We start from the raw sequence: 23,355 nt of genomic DNA on the forward strand, positions 1-23,355 counted from the left end.
AACAGAAAAGAGGGCCCAGAAATAAACCCACACACCTATGGTTAATTAATCTATGACAAAGGAGGCAAGGATATACAATGGAGAAAAGACAGTCTCTTCAGCAAGGGGTGTTGGGAGAGCTGGACAGCTACATGTAAATCAATGAAATTAGAACACTCCCTCACACCATATACAAAAATAAACTCAAAATTGTTTAAAGACCTAAATATAAGACATGACACCATAAAACTCCTAGAAGAGGACATAGGCAAAACATTCTCCAACAGAAATCGTAGCAATATTTTCTTAGGTCAGTCTCCCAAGGCAAAAGAAATAAAAGCAAAAATAAACAAATGAGACCTAATTAAACTTAAAAGCTTTTGTACAGCAAAGGAAACCATCAACAAAATGAAAAGACAACCTACAGAAGGGGAGAAAATATTTGTAAATGATGTGACAAACAAGGGGTTAATATCCAAAATACATAAACAACTCATAAAACTCAATATCAAAATAACAAACAACCCAATCCAAAAAAATTGGCAGAAGACCTAAACAGACAGTTTTCCAAAGAAGACATACAGATGGCCGACAGGCACACGAAAAGATGCTCAACATCACTAATTATTAGAGAAATGCAAATCAAAACCACAATGAGGTATCGCCTCACACTGGGCAAAATGGCCATCATTATAAAGTATACAAACAGTAAATGCTGGAGAGGGTGTGGAGAAAAGGGAACCTTTGTTCACTGTTGGTGGGAATGTAAATTGGTGCAGCCACTATGGAAAACAGTACGGAAGTTCCTTAAAAAACTAAAAATAGAGATACCATATTATTCAGCAATACCACTCCTGGGTGTGTATCTGGAAAACACAAAAACTCTAATCGAGAAGATACACGCACCCAATGTACACAGCAGCAATGTTTACAATACATAAGTCCCCAACATATGAACCTTTAAGTTGCGAACTTTCAAAGATGCAGACGTGTGTTCCATCAACGTCAGGTGTGAGTGAAACTGCAGCTTGCCCTCCATCTCCTATTGCTGACGACCCTTCAGCTCTACCATCTCCCACCGCCTCTCCCTCCTCCAGTCAGTAACTCTTCTTGCCTGTTCACTTGATGCCAACCCCTGTATGCCAGCTGTTGTACTAGACTACTGTACTTTTCAAGGTATTGTACTGTAAGATTAAAAATGTTTTCTTTATTATTTATGTTTTTTAATATATTATTTGTGTGAAAAGTATTATACACCTATTACAGTACAGTACTATATAGCCGATTGTGTTAGTTGGGTACCTAGGCTAACTTTGTTGGACTTACAAACAAATTGGACTTATGAACATGCTCTAAGAATGGAACTCATTCATATGTAGGGGACTTGCAGTAGTCAAGATATGGAAGCAACCTAAATGCTCATCAGCAGATGAATGGATAAAGAAGATGTGGTATATATACAATGGAATATTACTCAGTCATAAAAAAGAATGAAATTCTGCCATTTGCAGCAACATGGATCGACCTAGAGATTGTCATACTAGGTGAAGTTAAGTCAGACAGAGAAAGACAAATACTGTATCATATCACTTATATATGGAATCTAAAAATAATACAAATGAATGTATATACAAAACGGAAACAGACTCACAGACACATAAAACAAACTTATGATTACCAAAGGAGAGAGGGAAGGAGGGAGGGACAAATTAGGAGTATGGGATTAACAGATACAAACTACTATACATAAAAATAGATAAGCAACAAGGATTTACTGTATAGCACAGGGAATTATATTCAGTATCTTATAATAACCTATATTGGGATATAATCTGGAAAAAAATGTCTGAATCAGTTTGCTGTATACCTGAAACTAACACAACATTGTAAATCAACTGAACTTCAATTTAAAAAAATCATAACTCTGTTAATGATGTAAAAGAAAGCACCATGACATGTCATTAATATTTTCCTTACTGTCTTAGGGGGAAAATGTATAATCTTTCCATTACTGATTCTCAAGCAAATAGTGTGAATGTGCCAGTTTTATACTAAATAAAAGGTTCTTTTTCCTTCCTGGTTAAAAAAAAATTGATTCTCTGAGAAAAGATGATGCTGGTTTCATTTCACGACTTGGTGCCCTCTCACTGGACAAGAATAACTGCTCTGCAAATACAGACTCTCAGGGCAGTGAGCTCCCTAGGACGCTGTCAGAAGCTACGGTCCTGCACCTCAAGACACCTCAAGACTCTTGGTTAGATAAAACATTTCTGTTTGGAAAAGCCTGCACGATGACAGTTGATACTCTGAGCAGACGAAAATGAAGTGAAAGATTATCCCCAGTGAATAAAAGAACCTTGCTTCCCGCATCCTCCGTCTTGGGTGCCAGTCCATCTTCACTCCTCTCCCTTCCTGGTGTCTCTGCTGCCCCCACAGGGCCGCCCCCATGCTGGCTCCCCTTCTTCCTTCGGTCTGGGGTGAATCCTGTCCCCCTTTTCAGCTCTTCTTCGCTTCTTCCTGAAAACTTATCCCACTCATAGTGAGCTCTATGTTTTCTGCTGTCATCCAAGTGGTATCTATGTGCTTCAGGTTCTTTTCCTCGGAATCTTCTCTCCATGTCCCTTTGCTCTTTATCACTGTCATTCTGTGACCTGTGATTCAACACAAAATATCAATAACCTTACATAAACTGCTTGTCCATTACCTGTCTTCCCTTCCAGACTACAAGTTCAAAACCAGGCAGGGGACACATAAGTCTGTTCATCACTGCAGTGCCAAGTTTGCACATGGTGGGCACACGACGGGCATTCAATAAGAAACGTTTGAAAACATGAATAAACAATAGTAATAACAATATTTACTGTTACACTTGAGTCACACATATGTAATAGGCACTATGCTAAGGTACCATATACACATATTTTTATAATTCTTAGTAAATATAATCCTCCCTTTTTTTTTTTACAGATAAAGTAAATGAGACTAAAAGTACTCAAGGGACTTTCCTAGCAGCCCAGATGCACATCCATCGTGAGACAGAGCTGGTATTTACAGCTGAGTTTCTGTTCCAAGCAGAGCTAAAATTAACTAAAAAAATTAATGCATGCATATATCAAACTGTTAAATGAATAGTAAGTAAATAAGTGGCTGCTTAGTTCATCTGGTTCTTAAAGTCTTTCTCTCCACGAGCCTCACATACCGTCTGTGGCTCCCCGCATGCAATGGCAGCAGGGCTGATGGGAACAAAAAGAGCTACAAGCACAAATCTGCCCCAGAAACATGACGAAGGCTCTGCTGTATCATAAGCAATAATAAGAGATATGCCTGGAACATAAACCAGAGTGATCATAGATTTGATAGTCATGTACAAATTAATCTTATAAACAAACCAATTAACCAGAACCCCTATAAAGAAGAAAGAAAACCTTTATCACAACTCTGTACAAGAAAGATAGTAAGAAGTCATTCTGAGTACCGTGATTCTGGGCAAAAAGCAGCCTAATCCCATGACCTTGCCATTTCCCCTCCAAACTCAAATCTACTTCCAGCCACCCCTCTGAGCGGAGTGGTCCTGGGCTCCAGGAAGCTCTGCAGGCATCCACATGCAGGGGAACAAGAATCCCGGCTGCACATGGCCCCCCGACTGCGGACCCAGGAGGGAGGGGCTCCCTGCTCAGAGACTGCCGTGCATCCTGTCCCCAGAGCACTGCTCAAACTCCTCTCATGAGCCACTTGTGCGTGAGCAGGCGGAGGACACCCCCACCACGCAGAGGCAGGGCCAGTGGAACACCAGCTTCCACAACTGCTGGGCAGATCCTGGCGGGACCGGAGGACTGACCACTCCAACAGAGAAAGGAGAGCACTTGGGACTCTATTTCTGTATCACAGAAGATCTCCAGCGCCTAAAAGGCTGGGCTCTCCAACTTACAATTCTGCAGATACACTGAAGGAGGTCTGGAAGATCAAACGGGCAAGATTTCTCAAAACACAGAGGAAAATTCCAAACTGATAAAAATCACCAAGTAAAGAGAGTGGGAAGAAGATCTTGAAGATGGGAAGTGCAAAGACAGGAATCCAAGAGAATAACCAGGAGAGGAGATAGTGGAGGAAACAATACCAGGACACTTCCCTGTTTGAAGACAGCCTTGAGGATGCAGACTGAAGAGTTCACCATCAGCGTGACTGCCGGCCAAGGAGAGACAAAGATGTGGGCAAGCACGTGCCAGCAAACTCTTGAATTCCAAGTAGATTATGAAACATAAGCGCTCATACTGACAAAGGATACACAACCACAACTCGATGACAACCTTGGGTGCTTAACATGGTCAGAGAAACAAAAGCACGGCTCACTTTTCCCTGAGCTCCTGCAGCCAGCTCTCCAAGGGCTTGGGCTTCACGACTACACAGCTGGGACCGGGTTCCTGTTTCCCATGTCTGGTGTCAATTTCCTCTCCTCTTTCTTTTGGCTTCTTCTCAGTGCTTGACTCCTCTCCCTTTTCTGATTTCTTGAGAAGCTGAGAAATTATAATGCTAGTAAAATATCACTTTAGGAATATATTATAAAAGAAGGTATTTAATAAATAATTTAAAATATACACCAATATTGAGCCCAAACGTTTGAATAGCAAAAAAACATAAGCTAAAGGTCCAATGAACAGGTTTTTGGTTAAATACACAGGGGAACATTCTTTCAATGAAATACTTTCTAGTTTTGAAAAACAATTTAGGATAATGTGATAAAAAAAGATATTAATGAAGAAAAGAATGTTACAAAGTGGAATGATCCAATTTCTATTTGTATGCTGATTCACACACATAGAAAAACGTCTAAAAGGCTTGCAACACTGTGTTAAGAGTTATTATTTTTAGTTGGCAGAAATGAAATTATTTTCTTTCCTTTCATCTACAGGTTCCAGTTTTTCTAAAATGAACAAGTATTACTTCGGTAATACGGAAAAAATTCTTTTAAAGGATGGCTTTATATTAATGACTGAGAATAGTTTTTAAAACACCTATTACTCTCCTTCTTGAAACAGATTTAGAAGGTTCCTATGATACATACATTTTGGTATGAAATTGGGCCTTCCTCCCTGTTCTTGCTCTTTGAACTTTAAGTACCATAGGTAGAGTCAGTTTGTAGAACATGAACCAAAGTCTACTTGTGAGAATTTTGTTCTCACTTATAAAAGTGAACTTATGTAAGTTGCAGTAGACAAAAACTATACACAGATACACTTAGACTAAATGAGTTCATTTAAGGATGAAACATAGACTGTCAGGCAAATGCTGCAAGCTGCTTCTCATCAGAGGTGTGGACTATGTTACCTGCCTATTGGGGGGATCCTTTCAGACAACAGTGTATCTTTTTTTAATTAAAAAACTAATATATGCAAATCACAGGGGAGTGCAACAGTATAAGTCTCCATCCATCCAACAAATAATTTTGTGCACCTATGAACTGTTTTTACAATATTTCTGAAACCAAAGCTTTTTCCAACACCACCTCCCCAGCTGTCCAGCACAGGCCGGGTGTCCTATGACTCAACCCAATTCTGACACTATCCACCTGGAATTAATGTCAGATCCCACAGGACTGTCCCCACTTCAGAGGCCAGTTGCAAGTCCCAGGTTGTCACCAATACTTCTGACTGGCCGGCTATAAATTCAGGGGGTTCTTGAATGAGACTGACTCATGGAGCTCAGGGAAGTGCTTTACTTACTATTACTGGTTTATTACAAAGGATACAACTAAGGCACAGCCAGATGGGAGAGATGCACAGGGCTCTCTCGGGCTCCACCCCCTTGGCAGTGGGATATGTGTGTTCACCAGCTTGGATGCTCTTCAAACCCCACGCTTCAGGGACGTTTATGGAGACGCCGTTACACAGGCATCATTGATTAAACCTCTGGCCATTGGTGACTGAACCCTCTTTAGAGGTGGGGATGGGGCTGGAGGTTCCAATGCTATAATCACGCCTGGTCTTTCTGATGAGCAGCTCCCATCCTGAAGCTATCCAGGGTAACAGCCACCTGTCAGCTCATTAGCATACAGAGGACACTCCTGTCACTCCAGAGATTACAAGGGTTTTAGCAGCTGTGTGCCATGAACTGGGGTAAAGACCCTGGGCTCAGTGCTAGGAATGCAGTTGTGGGTAAGAGACAAGTGCCCACAATTAAGGACTCACACTTGATAGTCTTGCCAAGACAGTGGTGGCCATGGGGGTGGGAGGACGGTATACACAGTGACAAAAATAGAGAACTGTGAACCAGATAATCTCAGGTGGTATGAAACGCTACAAACACATGATAAACAGACTAAAAGGACAATGCGGTGTGGGGCAGGGGAGGAGGAGGAATGGTTTCTCAAGGGGGTCAGGGAAGGCAGGGACCAGACAGTGAGGGGGGCCACTCATGAGAGGGCGTGAGTCTGGTGGGGGGGAAGCTCCCTGCGAGGGGAGCCGGTGGTGGGGGGAGGGAGCGGGGAGGGCAGCAGGGGTCAGGCCAAGTGTCCCCGTGCAGCCCACATCTATGCTTGTTCTACATGCGTGTACCCTATCTCACACACACGTTTTTAAAGACCTTCGTGGAAAAGATCGCACAACTCTTTCAGACAACAGTGTTTATAGCCTACAATTTATATACAGTATTCGGGAATTTTACTGTGACTTTGGTAACCTGACTTCCTACTTCAACTTGAGCTCACTGCTTAGTTTTCAAGTCTCAGAGGAAAATAAACCACTGGGTGGCTCTCCTTGAATCATATTCTTCTTTACTGTTAAAAACAGCCATGAGGACCTCTCTCTGCCTCTTTACTTTTAGGGTATTAATACAAATTCTTTTGGGCTTTTTTTACAGATTTTATTTTTTAGGTTTTCTTTCTTTTTTTTTTTTTTTGAATTCTCCAGATGAATCTTAGGTCAGAGATTCCCAAATTGAGCACAGATGCTCATTAAAGGCTACCCTTGGAGTCAAATATGTACTGTCAGGTCAGAACACCAGACACTCGAAGGACAGAGCTGTAGGCGGCCCATTGTCACTGGGGTCTAATCTGCCACCAGGATTCTGTTTTACCAGATTCAATAAGACTAAGCCTTTCTCTTGCTGTGCCTATGTTTTGGTTTCTTTTTTTCTATATGAAGAGTCCTACAGTTACTTTTACTGACATAATTTGTTTTTATTTCTTTGGTTTATTTTGGATTCTAATTCCATATTCAAACATGTAAAAATAAAATGCTATATTCCAAATACTGTAAGTCTCACTAAAATTATAGGCGAAATTGTAGGCTACACGTTTTAATGATTCTTCTCGAAAAACTCTCAAAGCTGTTGACAAAAATGCTTTTCAGAATATAAAGCATTAGGTGCTATTATTCTTTGCTGAGAAAGGTAAAGGAAAAGGCTAGACAATATTTGCATACCTGTAGATGTATACCTACTTCCCCCCTGGTCATGACAGAGCTGTCTTTCCAAGATGACAAAGGCCTTCCCGTAATATTAAGGTTTCATTTTATTATATTTCAAGGGCTGTTAATTTATACTGTTGAGACTACGTATGATTGTTATAGGAAGTATATCTGCTACACTTTTGTTATGAAGAATTGTGTTCATACTTAAACCACATGGACAAACAGAAGACACTCTCAGAGTTATTTCCAGAGGGACACCCTGGCTATGCCCATTATTAGGTCCATGTCCTGGCAAAGGTGGGATGGACGATCTTCATTTAATAATCTTGACTGGGTTCCTCAATTTCATCAATGTTATTATCAGATTATGAGATTTTAAAACTACATAGATCTGTAACAATTGTCATCAAAGCCAAAATGAAGGAAACCACTCTGGCTGATTTCTTGCGGGTCAAACGGCTACCTACTCATCTTGCCCATTGAGGTTTTATCTTGGCAGTAAATGTGCTGCAGCAACATGACCTGGCCCACACCTTCCATCAGGTTGAATTTTTCAGCAAATCCTTAAACTTAAAAAGAGACATTTCAAGAAACAGTCTTCAGAGGTTATGTCATTCATTAGTGCTGTTCATCAGATATTTCAGGTTTTCCTCCTAGCACTTGCAATGTCCCTCAGCTTGAGATTAGGTGGGGACGTGCACCATGATTTGGCCGGTGAAGTGTGGGCAGATGGGACCTGTCACCTCTGTGTGGAAGGTTTAAGAACCAGTGTGCAACCTGCTGTGTTACACACCCCCTTCCCCTTCATAACGACTGTGGAAGCAAATGGAAGATGGAGCCTCATCAGCTTGGCTCGCTGAACGGCTATGATGAGCAATGCACAATGGACACGTAATGTGAACAAGAAGAGAACCTTAGCTGCATGAAACCAGTGAGATCTTGAGACTATTTTCACTGCAGCACAGCCCAGTCCGTCCTGATCGATATAGATGGCTGTGTGTTTCACAGGAATATGGTTAAGAAATCCCCTCCATTGCTAGTGAACCCCATAGGACCACCTATGGGAGACATTGTTTTAGAAGTCAAGGCCTAGAAAAAGCTTTGCTTTCCTTGAAGAAATGGCATGTTTTCTCTTCATGGATAATGAAAACTACATTTCTGATCAACTTTTCTGTTTTTGACTGCCGAGCATATCAGAAACTAATCTAGGGCTCAACTATGGCAACTGTGGTCTCTTCCCTATCCTTTCCTTTCTGCCTCTGTTCCCTCAAGTCCTGACCTTCCATTTTTTTCCTTTATATTATACAGTGTTAATGAATCCCTAAAAGGCACCTTAAACCCTTTGTGGAAGAGGTTAAGATTCCCATGAGGTTGAAATCTAGGCTTAAAGTCATCTGAGCAGAATACTAAGAAGGTAGGGCCTGACCCCGATGTGGGCAATAAATTTTACATAGAGGATAATTCCCTCTGTGGGAATTAAACCACCCTCCTAAATGAATGCATCAGTCAAAGGAAAAATTGGGCAAGAGATGTAGAAACCATTGCTGCTACCACAAAAGAAATGATACAACCCAGTTCTATGAGTCAGTCGGCATAAAGAAAGGCCAGTAGACACAAAGCCAGCGGGTTTCAAACGTGTAGTTTTTTAGTTAGGAACTCTTTCTTGAAAGGCAAATATAAGCAGAAGCCCAGCCTACGACACTTAAATGTGGGCTCCTCTGGGTGAAGCGCTTCTGTCACACCCAGAAACCTGGTCCTCGCCGACTCTTCCACCCATGTGGTCCCCCAAACACAGCGCGCTCAAGAAAGCCCTGGGGCTCAGGGAACACCATCTGAGAACGACTGTCACAGAACAGAGAAAAACAACTATAACAGTGAAAGACTACACTAATGAAAATGTCCTGGAAGTTCTGAAGAGCTAAAATACCTAAAAGGTTGAACTATTTTTGGAAAAAAGAAATGAAACGTCTCCTCAAAATTACCGTCATCCTTCCGTCTTTCTCAGCAGTTTTCTTCTGTTCTTCTGCTGCTTTCCTCTTACATTTCTCCTCTTCCCTTCTCCTTCTTATCTCTTCTTCCCGTAAGCGTTTCCTTTCCAAGCCCCTCCTCCTCCGTTCTTCTCGCTTTTCTTCTCGAATTCTCTAAAGATGTGGAAAATATGTGTATAAATTGTCTGCACGGACATCATGGGAACAAGAAGGCTTTTCATTGGGTAAACGGCCAGACCTACCTGCTTTTCTAATTTTCTATTTTTAATATATTCCAAAAGAGGTGTGGTTCTTCTAGCTAAAATACAAAAATTGCAATGTAGTATTTAACACTAAAATAAGATTTATTTATTTTAAATACTTGCTTTCAATTTAATCTTTAAAATAATTAAGGGAAGATTATATCATTTTAAAACTTACATGAGCCTACACTGTATTTGGGGGAGCTCCTACTCTGTCACTATAAAGTCAAGTAATTTGGAGGTACTGACAGACTTATACACACTAGGCATTTAATTCCTGATTCTTAAGGGAGTCCCATACATTACTCACAAAAATGGTATAAAGCAAAAAAGCAAAATGAAAACAATACATTAAACTTCCCAAACGTTATAACGTATTTATATACAGATGGCCCTCCGTATCCACCGGTTCCACATCCGCAGATTCAACCAACTGTGGATCAAAAATATATGGGGAAAAAAATTCCAGAAAGTTCTAAAAAGCAAAACTTTGACTTTGCAACTCAGTGGCAACTATTTCCATAGCATTCACAGTGTATCAGGTATTACAAGTAATCTGGACATGACTTACAGGATACAGTAGGATGTGGGTAAGCTGTATGCAAATATAATGCCATTTTACAGAGGGGACGTAAGCACCCACAGATGTTGGTACCCATGGGGTCAGGGCAGGGCTGGAGAGGAGTGAGGACTCTGCCCTGTACTGCGGTGGTTCTAGGCTTGTCAACTAGGGCAGAGCTGAGACCTACCTGGGCGGGGCTGGGGAGCTGATGCTGAGGCTCCACCTGCCTTCCCTCCTTTCTTACAGACACCTGCCTTGCTCCCCCAAAGGACTGACGTGGTGGGTAAGTGGGACCCTGTATAAGAAAGTGCTTTACAAACCATAAAAGTGTATCATTTACTAAACAGAAGATGCGCAACCACGCAGTACAACACTGATTTAACCAACAGTAGAACCGTTCTCGCTTACTAGGCTTGGCGACAACCACCTATGAGGAAGCCGGTCCCACGGTTGCTAAGTCTTAGAGCTGGGACCTGAGCCCAGGTCTGTCCGCTCTAAAGACCCTGATATGCCTGCACTCATCTGCAACTTCAGAGTGAACTAACATTTGCATTTAACTCACACTGCTCAGCCTTGACCATAAGAATCCACTAAAGGTCAAAATCTAAGAAAAGAAAAAGGCATTTGCCAAGAATTGCCTGATTAAGACTAAATTGAAATAGGCAGAAAGAGGAATCACAAAAGTTCTACAGGCTCGTCCTGGGCTAGTGGATTCTAAGTCACATTTATTCATTCAGTAAATAATTACTGTGCACCAAGCACTGGGAGAGGTGCTGGGAACGGGAGAGGACAGGCTCGTCCCTCCTCTGCAGGAGGGTGGCTGGACTCTGGTGGGGGATGTGTGTGTGATCAGCAAGTGGCTATCTAACAACTGCCCAGAAGTGAAAGATCTTGCTACTTCCCTGCAGCGGCCCTGTACAAGGGCATTTAAGAAGAAGCAGTAAAGAAACAGGACGAGGAGGGTGAGTTCTGTAAATAATTTCTAATTTGCTGCTTTGTTTAACTCTTCTTAATTTTATCATGTTCTACACTGAAATCACGATTTGCCCTCAATACTGTTTCTTCCCCCCGTCAGTGCTGGTGCCATAACCCACTGATCTGCTCAAGTCAGGCTCTTGGAGGCCTTGATCCTTTCTGCTTTCTTGCCCTCACACCCAATCCTCAGCCAGTCTGGTCAGTTCAACCTCCAGAACACATGCTGACTCTGCCACCCTCGTTCAAGCAGCCTTCCCTGACGACAACAAGAGCCTCCTAACTAGAGCCCAGCTTCTCCATCTTATGGAGCAACCAGAGTGACAGGGAAAAAAATCCATCAGACCACATCACTCCCTCGGTCCCCAGATGTCCCTCAAATAAAATCCAGCCCGTCACGCTGTGGTCCCACCTCTCCAGCTACTCTGCTCCTTGCCCACCATGTGCCAACCACAGAGGCGTGCGCCCCGCCCCTGCAGGCCCTGAGCTCCAGCCTCCAGCCCTTGTGTTTGGAGTTCCCTCTTCTTCCATCTCTTGGCCCAGCTGGTCTTGGCTCAAATACGGTCTCAGAGGGGCCTCTCTCTCTATCCCATTATTCTATTCCATTACGTCTGTGGCACTTATCACAAGTGGAAATGCTCTGGCTTGAGCATTTCTGCGTGTGTTTGCTACAGTCACCCCAGTAGGAGGGCAGCTGCATGAGGGCAGAAGCCTGTGTGTCCTGTTCTGGTGCTGTCCCCGTGCCCAGGCTCAGAGTCGGTACCCAGTCAACATGTGCTAAGCACATCTCCATAAATACTTTAGTGATTAAAGATCCTTTGAGCCACACATTGAATCACCTCTTATAAAATATAAAACTTCATTATTAGACTAATGAAGAATGCTTCCATAATGTTAACCTTTTTTTTATTAATTTACTCAACACATATTTACCAAATACCTAAACTTGTTCAAGCAATGTATTACATGCTAAGACTACAAAGACAAAAATACAGTTCTCTTGGAGCGTGGAGAGACAAAGTGAGAGGAGGGTTAATGCAGAGAGAGACAGACAAATAAGAAGATAAATTATCCACAGTGTAACCATTCTGTCCTGTAAGTCTTGGTGGGTGAGCAGGAGGTAAGCATGGGGAAGGGAGGGCAGAACAGGTGGGAGGGGCACTGGGCTGCACGGTGAGGCCCCAGCCCCGGCAGAGGCAGGAAGGGAGACACTACAAGCATGTTTGGGAGAGACAAGCAGGTTGCCTGATAAAGGAGTTTCACGTCTATTCTTGAGTTCTGGGGGAACGCTGCTAGGAGAGAGCCATTTCCAAAATATTCCACTTGGGGGCAGAGGGTTGAAGGCCTGATTCAAACCAGATTCTGTGCCCTGGCTGGGCTTATCCACTCATCTGCCTCACTTGCTCAGGGGCCTTGATAGTCTTCTGAACAACAGCAAGATGACCTCATACTTAAGCAAAGCATCTCCTTTCTACGACTGCTCTTTGCAAAGATGACTGACTTCAACTTTGAGACATAAGCTTACCTGACGCAGTCCGGCACACAGCGCTCAAATGTCTTCTCTACTGCTCGTTCAGAAGCGTCATAATTTGAAACAAAGTGACTGTAACTGAAAATTCAGGTGTTCTCCCTCCATCAACAGATGCTCAGAAATATTTTCCCAAGTTACCATCCTGCCACCCTTTTCCTTTTGTCAAAACTGGGAAATACTCTGTATTTCTGCCAGGCCTGTCACATGTGTCAATTTTCTATAATAATCATGAAAAAGGAAAAACAAATATATACTCTATAAATACATATCTCAATAAAGTAAAGAGGAAAAAAATGAGCAAAACAGACCAATAAGTTCTCTCGTCTTTGCCTGTATGTCCCCCAGAAGAGTTTCAGGGTTGGCACTAGTTTTCTCCTCCTCCACACAGTAAGTTTCTAAAAACTTCTTATATTCTGGATCTGTAAATTAAGATAGAAAGAAAATAAATATATTCTTCCCCATATAGAGAGAGAAATTATATTTGACCAATGTGTTTAATGCAGTTTCACAATCCAGCATCGGAAAAAGGACTCACCATCTTCAATGCTTCCGGTTTGGGTGTCTTTTTTCTTTAGCTTCTTTTTGGCTGTCTTCTGGAATGGAGCAAATTCTACCACTGCCGGATATTCTAGGCCTTTAACAGGAAACAAATTACAAAAGCCATTCTGAAATTCTACTGTATTCATTTTAAAACAATAGTCTTACTTACTTAAGCACTGAGCATAGCATTGACAATATTACTGTTTAAAATAGAATTTAATTATATTTTCAAGTAACAGTAATCTTAGCACATCAAACTCCAGATTTAAACAAAGGATGAGCACTTATTTACTAAATAACACAATTCCTCATATTGTAGTTGTGGTTACATGACTGAATACATTCAAAATTCATTAAACTGTACACTTTAAAGTGGTTTTTTTTACCATATGTAATTTCTACCTCAATAAACCTTATTGCTCTCCCACCAAAGAGCTTATTTTGGAATACCTTTCAATAGGTGTCCTAGTCACATCTTACATTTTTTAATTTTAAAAGGTTAATTCAATTACCAATCTGGTATATGAGTTCAAGGAAATGACTTTGTTTACAAGAGACACTCAGCTAGAAGAGAGGGTTTCAAAGGGTGTTCATGATATCCAGGTAAGATTTGCTTCAAATAGAAAAATCTAGAATGAAAGTCACTTGAAGCTGACTCTGTTGTTATGTAGGGGTGGCGGGGAACAGACACACACAAACGCTCGCGGAGAGCATCTGCCTCACCGAGAGAGGGAACACTTCTGCCCGGCTACCAAACCCGCTGAGGGATCGCCTTCATATTTGCCAGAGGACTAGGACACTTTAACGTTCAGGTATCTGGAAGACACTTCTGAGTATTTATTTTATCCTCAACTACTCAGAATAAAGTCAAGAACCAGGAGGACAGCAGGGCTTCAGACAGACAGGGACAATGTCTGCTTCATTTTCAGTGCTCCATCCATGATGCCTAGTACATAGTACCAGGATAAAATAATTTACTTTGGGAACGAAAAAGAGTAAAAAGTTCACTTATCCAGAAAACTCATTTACGTGAAAAACTTCACTCCCTGATGATAATACCTAAATAGGTTGTCACTACTACACGAAATTGCTATAATTCTTTGGTTTATATGTAATTTTAATTTTTAACATAAGCCCATAATCACAATAACATACTCAAAATTTATGAATTTATTTTAGATTAGCATCTAAGGGCTCAATTAAAATTCACAAACATCCAGCAAAACTTAATGTACTTAGAAATTATAATAAAGAGTTTAAAAAGCCAATGACCCAACCTTTACTGTCAGTGAAGATATATCCATCAAAACGATCTCTAAAAAGCAGGATGTCATCAGGATTTCTAAAATTAATGTATGCTCTTGAATAGAGATGAGGATAAAGACTGAAAGAAGAGATAACAATGAAAACAGTAAAAAACTTAAGACTTCTTTTGTCTTTTTTTTTTTCTTCTTTTCTGGATACAACAAACTACTTCAGATAAAACCTTTATGCCAAAGAACCATTTCTCAGTTAATTACAGCAATCTGGATATTCTTTAGCAAATAAACCAAAAACAAACAAAATATTAACCGAGATCTTTTTAATGATTTGGGAGAGACACTTTAGGTTGGTTTTTCTACTGCACAGAGCCAGGGTTAAAATACTGGTCCTCAGGGCTTCCCTGGTGGTGCAGTGGTTGAGAGTCCGCCTGCCGATGCAGGGGACACGGGTTCGTGCCCCGGTCTGGGAGGATCCCCCATGCCGCAGAGCGGCTGGGCCCGTGAGCCATGGCCGCTGAGCCTGCGCGTCCGGAGCCTGTGCTCCGCAACGGGAGAGGCCACGACAGTGAGAGGCACTCGTACTGGAAAAAAAAAAAAAAATACTGGTCCTCAGAGGTAGAAAATCAAAGGCAAGGTTATTCAAAGATCATTCCTAATCATGTGTCATGACTGCAATACAACCTAGTCACGATTCATTCAGAGAAGGAAATGTTGTATTGTAAAAGAGCTCCTTTACTGGTTTAGAGAACACATTTAGGTATCTTAAAAGGGTATTTATTGTAGCACATGGCATAGGATCTACAGAAGAACTAAGCCTTTCCCCTCTAGCTCACAGCTACCAATGTCCTTCATAGGTGGAAACTTTCAACCCCATTTCACAGATGAGAACACTGAGGCTCAGAGAAATTAGGTGCTCACAGAGGGAGCAGTTAGTAAAATGGTGGGACTGGGATTCCAATCTGAGTCACTGAGTCCAGTGCCTGACCTCCTGTAATTGTACTAGTTTTCCTAAACTTTAGTCATTTCAAAAAATCATGTTTATGTTGGGTTTTTTTAACAAAATCTACATTTACCTGTGATATTTTTCTTTGACTGAACTGACATTTTTTTACTTAAATGTATTTATTCAAAAGGAAAGTTTATAATGGCTACCATAAATGAGAACTCATGATATTGAAGAGAAAAAGAATAATAAAGATAATAAGAAATCACAGAGTGAAAATCACCAAATTCTAGCTGAACTGTCATCTTTTGGGCTAACTTGAGGTCTGCTCTCTTTTTTAATAAAAAGGAGATTTTGAAGTGTTAAATTATTGTCAGAAACATCTTCCTACCAAGCTGTAAAAGGTAACTGAAAAAGATATAACTTAGCAGGGGTGGGTTGAGGGTGGGGATGTCAGTGATAGAAGGGAACACTAGGGGCTTCTGGGGTCTGGAGTATTCTGCTTCTTTATCTGGTCTTAGTTACGTGGGTGTGTTCACTTGTAAAAATGCATTAGGTTATACATCTATTATTTATTCACTTTTCTTTCTTTTATCTTAATACAATTTACTTTAAAAGGTTATATGAAATAAGGTTTAGTGATATCCAAAATAAAAAAAATTAATACTTTGTTAGACTGCTTTCCTTTTTAGGCTATGGTGGTGCTATGGAGATCTTCAAATCTATTTTAGGGAAATTTAATTATCTGCCTACTTTGAAATAACTTGCAGAAATAAAGGCCTGCACTGATTTCCGCGTATATGTGGGAAAGAAGATGGAAACAGAGATGGCTTCTATTATCTATATTCCTTTACCATCAACTGACAAAACCTCTCAGCCTTTTTTTTTTTGGCCATGCCGCACAGCTGGTGGGATCTTAGTTCCCCGACCAAGGGTTGAACCCGGGCTCCGAGTCCTAACCATTAGGCCACCAGGGAACTCCCTCTCAGCCTCTTAACGTTGGTAAAATCTTCTCACCTGAGATCAGCAGTAAAGAGCCCGAAGTAATCATGTGCGGGCAGGGGGTGAAGCTGCTGTTCCAGCTGCTCCTTGGTGAGGCTGGGAGGAAGCCGCCGGATGACCACCTGGGGAGAAACGCTGGCTGGGTTTCCTTTCAGTGGTACTGTATTAAGCCTACTTGAAAGCTTGGTCACCGTGTTTATGCTCAGAGTAAAATCTAACCCAGGAGTCCAGCAGAAACACGCATTTTAGTAAAGATTAAGGAACATATGCATGGAGAACATGGCTGTCAAAAGAATAACAAGGGCTGAATAATGTAAAAGGGATCGGTGAGGTCAGAAAAGGCTGGGCAGAGCAGCCGTTTTTCATGAAATCTTTTCATTAAAACCAGATAACTGTTGGTATGTGCCCGCCCCCACGCTCCCTACCAGGAGGTAAGGTACATGCAGGGCAACATCCACAGCAGCAAAGCATGGGGTAGACACCTCCCGCCTCCCGCCCGCAGGGTCCATCCGCGTCCACTCCAGCGCCACGGGCTCTGCTCTCCCGGCTGCCCCGTCTCCCCTGGACCGGACCGGACCCTCGGCAACGTGGAAGGCTACTGCCCGGCACTGGTAAGCCCAGCGTCCCAGCCTCGACGGGAAACACCCACAGGCTGAAGTGACTTTTCTTCCTCCAAAGCCAGAAAAGATCGCGTCAAGGGCGCCCTAGCAGCCCCGACGCCGCTGGGGCAGCGCGGCCCGGCCGCTGTCCGCGGTGCTGAAGCGCCCGCGGCTCCGCCCCGGAGCGCAGGGCTACCGCACCTTCGGCCCCGCCCCTCACATCGCCCCGCCCCCACCTTGCTGAGGACCGTCCTCTTTTCCTCGCAGGGTTTGACTGCACCGCCCCCACAGCCGAAGGACGAGGCTACCGGCGCTTCAGGCTCCCGCCGCTGAGACTCCCGGCGGAAGTGGCTTTCTGTGGGCGACGGCTTCTCCTTCCCGCTCGGACCCCGCGTAGTAACGGCCACCCCTGGGCCCCCCTCTCCCTCCTTCTCCGAGCGCATCCCAGACCCGCCGCCGAGCCGCTGCAGCCTCTCGTCAGGGCCGAAATCTCGCGAGGACTGGGCTGCCCCACCCAGTCCCCACTGTTCAGAGGCCGCTCGCCTCTTCCCCCATCCCTGGCTGCAGTTCCGCATCCACCTCCCGTCCCCCGACTTCCGTTGCCGCGCCCGTCCGGGGCCCGGGGACGCGCGTAGGGAGGGACGTTCGACTCCTGGGCGTGGGGGCGTGGCGGCGTGGGGGCGTGGGGGCGTGGGGGCGTGGGGGCGTGGGGGCGTGGCCAGGACGTGGAGCTGGAGCTGGGCTGCAGTAGCAATTACATTCAAGAAAAAGCAGGCGATTGACAAACAGCACAAATGAGTACATGGCTTTCCTCTACGGAGTAGAATAAATGCCCCAGCGTTGAGAGAAGAAATTGGCCACAGAGAAAGAAGGCTCACTTCGACGGTCCTTAGGACTCAGGTGTCAAGGACTGGAGTAGCTCAGACTCACGGCACTCAAAACAGGGCCTTAATGTTTTCCAATATAATTTTCGCTCAACTTTTTGAGACGCTCAATGGGGCAGCAGACATGTTTTTCTTTTACAAACATTCAGGCAGAAACACTTTTGGTTAGAATAATTCATATAGAGGTTAATTTTTAAATGCCACGTTTTGTCATATTTTCAACTTATTCGTGTTGGCTATGTTTTTCATTCGTAGCACCTTTCTTCCCAGAACTTTAAGTACCAACAAACATAGAAACTGGAGAATAGAGTAATTGAGGCATTAATTAAGAGATTAAGGGAATCGCTGGCAGCCACTGGGAGTAAATCCAGGTTTAACTCAATCCAGTCCTTTATCCCTGAACCACTCACTACCCAATTGAAATGTGTCATTTTAAATGGGCTGAAAGACTCAAAAGAGCACTTCCAAAACTGAGTTCTCTAAAACCCCAGCAAGGAGGCCAGGAGCAGCTTTCATTATTTCAAATAAAGCCTAAAGGAATCCTTTAGGAACTATGATGAAGTTGCACACACTAGATCCACAGTTTCCTTTTCTGTCTCCAATCAACGCGGTACTGCAAGCCTAGTTTTGCTGATCAAAAGCTCTTATTGTGACAAAGAAAAGGAAAATGTGGTTGTCGGAGAAGATGGTTTATTATATCCCGAGGGTGAGAGGTAGGGGCAGAAGGGGCTGATGGTGAGAAATGGCAGAACTTTAGAATTCACGTTGGATGGAATTATTCTTTAAATACAATTTTATGATACCAATTTCAAGACAGTGAGTGACATACACTTGTAAAATCGCTTATGATTTTATATGAAAGAAAAGTACAGCACAAAGAATATCTATCTTCCTACACGTTACCCAGCATGTTTTGTTTAAAATACACATAGAATTACATCCAAAACAAAGCAGTATTAACTAATCTCCAAATGTCAGTGAACCTAACCCTAGCTGAACACTCCACCCATAAGTGTGGTCCTGGTCACAGGAAGGGTTACATTTTGCTCCAGAGCACGGGTCTAATTGATGGATGACCATGACCTAAAGCAACTGGTGACCGTTACACTCTATTTTTCTTTAAAGATGACAGCACAGTCACTTTAAAGGTGGCAAGAAGGCTGACTTTTTAGGAAACTAGGCATTATTATGATACTAGAGTCATATCAGAAAAATACTTGGCAGTACAGTTACACATTACCCCCCCTCTTTTTTGACACTTTCTGAAGACTAAACATTGATATTAAACTTGTTGATGTGAAAAACAGCTTAGTCAAATGTCTTGAAGGTCTTGTTCTTTTATGTCTTTTAAAGCACTGTCAACAAGGTCATGGGTTAATTATCAGGCGTTCACTTTTCCAGAACATTAAAAAATCACACCACGTGATCAATGAAAAAGCTAAATGAAGCAATGTTATTGTCTGGTGGGTAAAATAAGTGTGGAAGAGTATTAATACCTTCCTTTTTATTTATTTTAAAAGTGATTATTTTAAGTTCCATCATTTGATTTTCTAGCCCAGCTAAAGAGAGGGGAGGCATAAAAATAGGCACATGTGATGCTTGACAGAGAAGAGATAGAAAAGCCATTTGCCTGACAGAGAAGAGATAGAGAAGCCATTTTAAAAGAAAAATGAAAACTCAGGAACACACTATTTGAGTCTAAATAGCAGTAGGCAACTCAGGGACTCTAAGTGCATCACTGCACACAGCTGATGTGTAGTGTGAGGGGCTGAGACAGGAAATGGGGCCTGTATGCTGCCCTGGATGCATCGCTAGTTGTGCTCAGATTCCTCATCTGTACAAGGTCTTACTCCAAAGACTTATGGGAGTTATTAGCACATGGGGACCTCAAGAAATGACAGCTATTATTCTTCTACCTTATAAATTATCTATATTTTTCTGCCTTAGCTATTATATTTCTAACCCTTAAAAAGGTAGAAATATATAAGATACATTTTAGGTTAAGATAAAAAGTTTTAGTGTTTAAGGGAGAATATTAGGTGCTTGGAAAATTCATTTCTATACAATACCTTATTTGTTAATGATGCTGTAAATAAATGCCTTGGAATAAAACATTTTTCTATGAAAAAATAGGATAATGTGTCTAATATCAGGATAAGAGCTTGAAAGAAAAGATTTGAACAGATGAAGGACCTAAACCCATCTCTTTATTAGAACGACTAAGAGTTGTTCTTTTTTTTATTATAAATTAATAAATTTATTTATTTTTGGCTGCGTTGGGTGTTTGTTGCTGCACTAGCTTTCTCTAGGTGCGGTGAGTGGGGGCTACTCTTTGTTGTGGTGCGCGGGCTTCCCATCGCGATGGCTTCTCTTGTTGCAGAGTATGGGCTCGAGGCACGCAGGCTTCAGTAGTTGTGGCTCACGGGCTCAGTAGTGGTGGCTCGTGGGCTCTAGAGCACAGGCTCAGTAGTTGTGGTGCACGAGCTTAGTTGCTCCGCGGCACGTGGGATCTTCCCAGACCAGGGATCAAACCCGTGTTCCCTGTGTTGGCAGGCAGATTCTTAACCACTGCACCACCAGGGAATCCCTGTATAAACTTTTTAAAGACAATTTTAACATGTCTTTCATGGAATAAATCACTTGCCAATGTGTGAAACTATGAGAAATTTTCTTTCTTGCCCCCAACAAATGTGCTACATCATTTCAATAAGTTCCGCCACAACTGATCCAGATGCTTGGATAAGACAGTTATCTAAGCTATGACATATTAAAAATGACATATTACAGGAGAAAAGCAGCTCTAAAACTAAGACTCCCTAATTAGCTCAGGCTCTGGCCCAGAGGACTGTGCGTGGCTGTATTTAACTGCCTGGGAAATGGCTCTGGAAGGATGCTGGCTCAGCATTACAAAATTCCTGGATTGGCCAAGATGATGGAGTAGAAAGCGCCTGAGCTCACCTCCTCTTAAGAGCACGCCAAAATCACAACTATTGGCAGAACCATCCATGAAAAGACTGGAACCTTCCAGAAAAGATCTTCCACAACTGAAGACAAAGAAGGAACCATGAGATAGGTAGGAGGCACGGACTTGAAATATAGTCAAGTCCCATACCCCCAGGGCCCGAAAACTTGAGAATAGTTACATTGCACAGGTCCTCTCAAAGGAGGGAGGGGTTTGAGCCCCATGTCAGGCTCCCCAGCCCAGGGGTCCTGAACTGGGAAGACAAGCCCCCAGAGCATTTGGCTTGCAAGGCCACAAGGACTTACTTTGGGGGGAGCCAGACGGCTGAGGGAAATAGACTTCATGCTTAAAGGGCACACACACAATCTCACACGCTCCAGGACCCAGAGCAGGGGCAGCAATTTGACAGAAGCTTGGGTCAGACTGGCCTGCTGGTTTTCAAGAGGCAAGAAGCCACTGCAGCTCACCCTGGGGACATAGGCGCTGGCGGCAGCCATTCTTGGAAGCTCGCTCCTTCTACCACATGGACACTGGTGCTGGGAAGAGCCACTGTGGAACCCTCCCTCTAGCTTATTAGCCCCAGGACACAGCCCTGCCCTGGCCCAATAGCTTGTAGGCACCACTGCTGAGACACCTCAAGCAACTAACTGAGCGGGGACACAGGCCCACCCATCAGCAGACAGGCTGCCTTGAGACCCCCCGAGCCCACAGCCGCCCCTGGACAAGGCCCTCCCACCAGAGGGCCCAGGAACCAGCTCAGCCACCAGTTGGCAGGCACCAACCCCAGAATCCCCTGGGCCTCAACCCTGCCCTCCAGGAAGCCGGCTCTAGCATCCAGACCAGCCTTATCCACCAGGGGGCAAACACCAGATGCAAGAAAACCACAGCTCCACAGCCTGCAAACCCAGCCTGCCCACAGCCAGCCAGACCCTACCCTGGGACCAGCTGGGCCCCAGCCCTTGCCACTAGAAGGCCAACACAAGCTTCAGGACACCCTGGACCCTGTACCCAACTGTGTCAGAACTAGTCACCCCAACCAGAGATCCAACACCAGCTCTGGGACCCCTGGGCCCTGCAACCAGACCCCAGGACCTGGCTCTGCCCACCAGTAGGCTGGCACTAACCCCAAGACCTGGGTTCACCCACCAGTGGGGAGGCAACAGCCCCAACGTGGATAAACCTTGAAAATATTATTCTAAGTAAAATAAACCAGACACAAAAGGACAAATATTGTGTGATACCACTTACACGAAATTATCTAGAATAGGCAAATTCAGAGACAGGAAATAAGATTAGAGGCTACCAGAGCTGAGGGACTTTCTGCTTAGTGGGTACAAAGTTTCTGTTTGGAGTGAAAAAAAAAAAAAGGTTGGAAATAAATGCCACTGAATTATACACTTGAAAATGATTAAAATGGCTACCTATCCACACATGCACACACTTTATTTCTTCATTTACAGAAAAACGGGACAGAAGAGTTCCCATATACTAACCCTCTCCCCGTATCCCTATCTTGCATTGATGCGGTACAGTTGTTACCAAGAGTGATGCGTTATTACTAACTGAAGTCCACAGTTTATGTTATATACACACATTTTACCAAAATAAAGGAAAAACGAGAAGAAAAAATAAATGGATGGAGGCACGTCACAAGGACATAAGAGTCAAGCTGAAAGACCTCCAATGGCCAAAGCTGAAACAACTGAAGCCACAAAATAAATAACGTTAGTATAAAATTATAACCTAAAATAGAAAATATGTATACATGAGTTTATGCTGATAAATAAATGGGATAAATAAATAAAATGAACAAATGGGAGAGAACAGATGAAACCACCAGGGGATGGAGCTTAACTTAAACCCCTTGACAAACGGAGGGTAGGCTGGACTTAGCGATTTGCTTCTAAAGTGTGGGAAGAGGGAAAGAGTGACTTTGCAGTGGGGAAACCTGGCAGACACCAGTGCCACCAAGTGATCAGGTCCACACCTCCTGTGTAAGTCATGCTGGTAACATGTACCCCCGACACAATGTGGTGAGAAAGGTACTTCGCACCCAAAACCCCAGTCCAATCATGAGAAACACTTGAAACAACTCAAACTGAGGGACATTCTACAAAATATCTGACAAGTCCTCTCAAAACTGTCCAGGCCACGAAAGATAAGAAAAGTCTGAGACACCGTCACCACCAAGAGGAGCCTAGGCAATCTGACAGCTAGTTGCAGTGTGGCCCCCGGATGCAGGAGCAGAAAGACGACATTCACGGGAAAACTGGTGAAATCCAAGAAAGTCTGGAGTTCGGCTACTAGAGACCAACGTGGATTTCTTAGTTTTGATTAAAGTCCCCCAGTCACACAAGATGTTCACGATGGGGGAAACTGGGTGAGGCGGCATGGACGCTCTCAGTGCTGCCTTTGCAGATTTTCTGTAAGTTCAAAATTAGCCGCAAATAAAAGTCTACTGAAAAAGAAAAAACGACCTAAGA

General features: G+C 43.2%; 1 protein-coding gene across 1 annotated transcript in view; it reads right to left on the reverse strand.

The window, feature by feature from the left end:
- UPF3A (UPF3A regulator of nonsense mediated mRNA decay) overlaps positions 1 to 17,469 on the reverse strand; it is a gene marked incomplete at both ends in the record, with an annotated part of 35,704 nt that extends 18,235 nt beyond the window's left edge. The window contains 9 exons of the mRNA XM_079722085.1: positions 2,336 to 2,630; positions 4,330 to 4,493; positions 9,368 to 9,526; positions 9,616 to 9,671; positions 12,989 to 13,099; positions 13,216 to 13,314; positions 14,498 to 14,604; positions 16,443 to 16,549; positions 17,263 to 17,469. Coding sequence (XP_079578211.1) covers positions 2,336 to 2,630; positions 4,330 to 4,493; positions 9,368 to 9,526; positions 9,616 to 9,671; positions 12,989 to 13,099; positions 13,216 to 13,314; positions 14,498 to 14,604; positions 16,443 to 16,549; positions 17,263 to 17,469 — 1,305 coding nt within the window. The remainder of the gene's footprint in view (positions 1 to 2,335; positions 2,631 to 4,329; positions 4,494 to 9,367; positions 9,527 to 9,615; positions 9,672 to 12,988; positions 13,100 to 13,215; positions 13,315 to 14,497; positions 14,605 to 16,442; positions 16,550 to 17,262) is intronic.
- Between the last annotated feature and the right edge of the window lie 5,886 nt (positions 17,470 to 23,355).

Source organism: Hyperoodon ampullatus, assembly GCF_949752795.1.
Source record: "Hyperoodon ampullatus genome assembly, chromosome: 16".
Taxonomy (NCBI): Eukaryota; Metazoa; Chordata; class Mammalia; order Artiodactyla; family Ziphiidae; genus Hyperoodon; species Hyperoodon ampullatus.